This window comes from Stereum hirsutum (genome assembly GCF_000264905.1).
Source record: "Stereum hirsutum FP-91666 SS1 unplaced genomic scaffold STEHIscaffold_15, whole genome shotgun sequence".
Taxonomy (NCBI): Eukaryota; Fungi; Basidiomycota; class Agaricomycetes; order Russulales; family Stereaceae; genus Stereum; species Stereum hirsutum.
The window spans coordinates 462,950-466,830 of NW_006763145.1; the positions used below are offsets into that span (position 1 = coordinate 462,950).

General features: G+C 53.5%; 1 protein-coding gene across 1 annotated transcript; it reads right to left on the minus strand.

Annotated features, from left to right (window-relative positions):
- Positions 1 to 447: 447 nt before the first annotated feature.
- Positions 448 to 3,455, minus strand: STEHIDRAFT_160864 (uncharacterized protein; the record flags this gene model as incomplete). Its single annotated transcript, XM_007308395.1, has 2 exons — positions 448 to 3,007; positions 3,061 to 3,455. 2 exons carry the CDS (start codon positions 3,453 to 3,455, stop codon positions 448 to 450), a joined length of 2,955 nt encoding a protein of 984 aa, XP_007308457.1.
- Positions 3,456 to 3,881: the final 426 nt, after the last annotated feature.

Sequence of the window (3,881 nt, forward strand, 5' to 3'; positions counted from 1 at the left end):
GAGCCAACGCGCGGGTTGCGTCCGAGAAAGGAAGTTGCTTGTGCGGGCTCACCATCCGAATATTTGGGACAACATCTATCGGTGATTCACATCATGACGAGTTGAAGCCAGTGGAGGAAAACAGGATGTAATATTGTGAGTGATGGTCGAAACACGGATATGTGAACATTGTACGTACCCTTAGGCAGGAGAAGAACTATACGCTTCACAGTTGCTTCACAGTTTCGGATGGTGAGCCCGCACAAGCAACTTCCTTTCTCGGACGCAACCCGCGCGTTGGCTCTCGGCCGCTTCCGACGTGCCGCCGCGCTCTCGACTTCGCACAATCGCTCGACTTTGCCACAATTTCGCCTCGGCCGCTCACTCTAGTTTCTTTGTATTGTTACCTATCTACTCTTGCTCTCGTGTTCTACCTGTATAAATCTGGGAAATAATAATATATGTAATCTAATCCTTTGAATACGACTGGTGCCTCTTCGTGGCTCCCTTCTCCGGTGATGGGGGCTCTAATGCGGCGCGTTTGAGCCGAAGTCGTTCCGTGTTGGACAGCTTTGGGCCACTGTGGCAACCCTCTGTACTGCTGCTAGTCATACTCTGGGTCTCCTTTGCGAGAGGGAATACCGGCGTGCTCTGAACAGGCTTTGCTGGTAATGCTGAGGCTGAGGCTGAGGCTCCGGACCCGACGTCACTGTTGTCAATCTTCATGAGCCTATCCAGCTGGTCGGTAAGCACTCTGATGTGTTCTCGAGCATCCGCGGCTTTCTGCATGTCGTCCGGTGAGAGTGCCCCTCCTAACTCCTTCAAGTAGCCGCCCAACTGACCAAGCTTCGGCGCCACACTCGTGAGATCGAATAGAACGCGGGCCAGCGTCTGTTGTTCGATGGCCCGACGAGCATTCCCATGCTCGTCGAGCGCCGTGAACAAAAACTCGTCCTCCTCCCCAGCGTCCGTTGCCACGCTCTCCATATCACTTTCCACATCGTCCTCTTCCTCAGCGCCATCCTCGCCTCCTTCCACCTCCTCAAAAAGGGTGTCATTCGCTTCTTGGACTGTTGCATCAATCACCGAAGCAGCCACACCGCGACTATGGGATACTGGATCGGCGGGAGAGGTCTCATGGGCCATGCGTGCTGAAGAACTCTTGAATGTGTTCGTAAGGTTCGTGGCTTGGCGCGCTCGCGCTTCTTCCTCGGATGCCGGTAGTCTGATAATAGGTGTGTGCGGATGTGTAGCGCGGAAAGCATCCAGCCGAAGTATCGCTGCGCGGAGATGTTTACATGCTCCTCCAATGCGGGCGAAGTCCGGACACGAGCACGATGCGGATCCATCGAGAGAGAGGGTGATGGAGTATAAGGATGGGTTTCGGTCGTATATGGTGGCATATGTAGAGTAGCAAGAGAAGAGGAAGGTATGAGTGTGTTCTTCATATGTGGGTTGACTGATCTGATTGCGCTGGAGAAGGTCGATTGCTGATTGCTGACGAGTTTCGTCTGTGGCTAGATATGCGACGGGAGGTAGAGACGCTGCGCGCGACTTATCGCGAAGGCCTTTCACAAGAGCAGCGCCCCCAGGAAGCGAGAGCAATAGATGGTCCCATCGCTCGTCCTCTTCTCTTTCGAGAGTGCGCTGCTCGAAGATGGCGGGTAAGATTTTCTGAATCAATAGCTTGATTAGGATGTCGATCCGGAGGCGGCGGTTACCACGCTGCCAACGACGGAGATGTCGACGCTTGAGAATACCGTTGAACGACTCGAGATGGTTCGTCGTGGTGAGTACTCCCTCGATCTCGCATTGGAGCAGAATGGCTGCCCAACGGCGACCATATTCGGACCAACTTCTCCACAGTGCTTCGTCCCTCATCCAATAACCTTCGCCAAGGTATGCAAGATGGTCCAGCCCGTTCTTTGCCACTGACGGATGGTCCTGTTCCATCCCCTCTAGGAAAGCCCTCTCCTTCGCCAGTAACTCCTTCGCTTGGCCAAAGTCCGTTGTCAGCACGAGTTCCGCTTCGATTCGTGCCATCCGGGCCTTGATTGACATGTGTACAGGTGATTTCCCCCGTAACAGCTTGTTTCGATGGTTTCGCCACGATTGACGGAGGTGAAATTTGCAGATTAAAAGCCAAATGCTCGGAAAGACGCGCGCGAGAGCATTTCGCTCCATGAGATCTGTATCGGTGATGGCGACCGCTGGAATGAATGCCTCGCCATCACGCTTTCCGAGAGTATCGCGCCACTGCGACAGAAGCTTCGCGAGGATCTCCGTGTTGTAGCCAGCGGCTGTGTGGCGATTACCGGATGGAGCGGAGAACAGAAATAAAGCCAAAGGTTCGCCTCTTCGCTTCTCATCCAAGCCCATGAGAATAAAGAGAAGTAGTTTCTTCTCGCTGACTCCGAATGTCCCATCCAGCATAATTTGACTCTTGTGCCCGTGCGCCCACGCCGCCTCCTTCATTGCCTTCGTTGCAATACAGACTTCGAACCGGTCTCCCACCTGTGCCCGAGCCGAATAGTGGAACACAGCGGCGGCGATTTCGGCGTTATAGCGGGGTGAGTCTTTGTCCAACCACTCGTCTACGTTGATATGGGCCGCTTCCGTAACGTTCACGCCATGAAGGCGATTATACTGACGATACAGGGAACGTGTATCATGCCGCTTAATGAGCCAGCGGTAAGCGGACCCACTCTTCCGCAGATCAGTGGGCTGTTCGGGGTATAAGCACTGACGGAACATGGCCTTGTTCTTCTCCATTATGCCATCCAGATTGACTCCTTCACCAAGCTGCCGGAGAGCGACCGCAAAGACAGACGGATGAAGAGGTCGAGTGGGGAGTGAAGCGTACTCAGCGGATAGACACGCCTCATTGTGTTGTACCAGGCCTCGAATGCGAAGGATCTTCTGTGTCTCCGGAACGTACGTGAGTTCAACGTGTGCAGGACATTCGGTGAAAGGAAGTGGGTTCTTTCGATTCTTTGTTCCTGCGGCGGCGTGGTTGTACCCGCACGCACTATATATCTGTTAGTACGTCCATTCTTCAGGTTACAATTTCTTCGGACGCACCACTGATATAACACTCTCCACGTCTTTTCTGCATTCTGACCGCTAGGCTGGCTCCATCGTGTATGCCAGCGGTTCGCTACAGATTCACGCGTGTCCGTGTCCAATCCCAACGAGGCAAGGAGAGCTGCAGCGCTCAGCTGGTCTTCCTGGTCCAAACAGCGATACAGGTGCTCGAACGCGTGGCCCGCTTCGTATAAATCTTCAATTTGGGAGCGTTGATGTGCAGTGGGCCGAAGGTGGTCGAGGTAGATTTGGGCCGCGACGCGACGCGACGAGAGATCGACATGTCTGCCGCTAGCCTCTCTGGGTGTTACGATGATAAAGGGGTCTTTGCGAGGGTTTTTGTGGGACTTTTTGCTGGTGTGCTGTGAACCAGAGGGAGTGTTTGTAGACATAGCTCTCGAGAGTTCAAGTTATCAGGTATCAAGGATGGTTCAATTTGTTTCAGGCAGGCAGAGTGTGCTACGGGTAAATTATATCTCATATTTCAAAACAGCAAAGCGGCCGAGGCGAAATTGTGGCGAAGTCGAGCGATTGTGCAAAGTCGAGAGCGCGGCGGCACGTCGGAAGCGGCCGAGAGCCAACGCGCGGGTTGCGTCCGAGAAAGGAAGTTGCTTGTGCGGGCTCACCATCCGAATATTTGGGACAACATCTATCGGTGATTCACATCATGACGAGTTGAAGCCAGTGGAGGAAAACAGGATGTAATATTGTGAGTGATGGTCGAAACACGGATATGTGAACATTGTACGTACCCTTAGGCAGGAGAAGAACTATACGCTTCACAGTTGCTTCACAGTTTCGGATGGTGAGCCCGCACA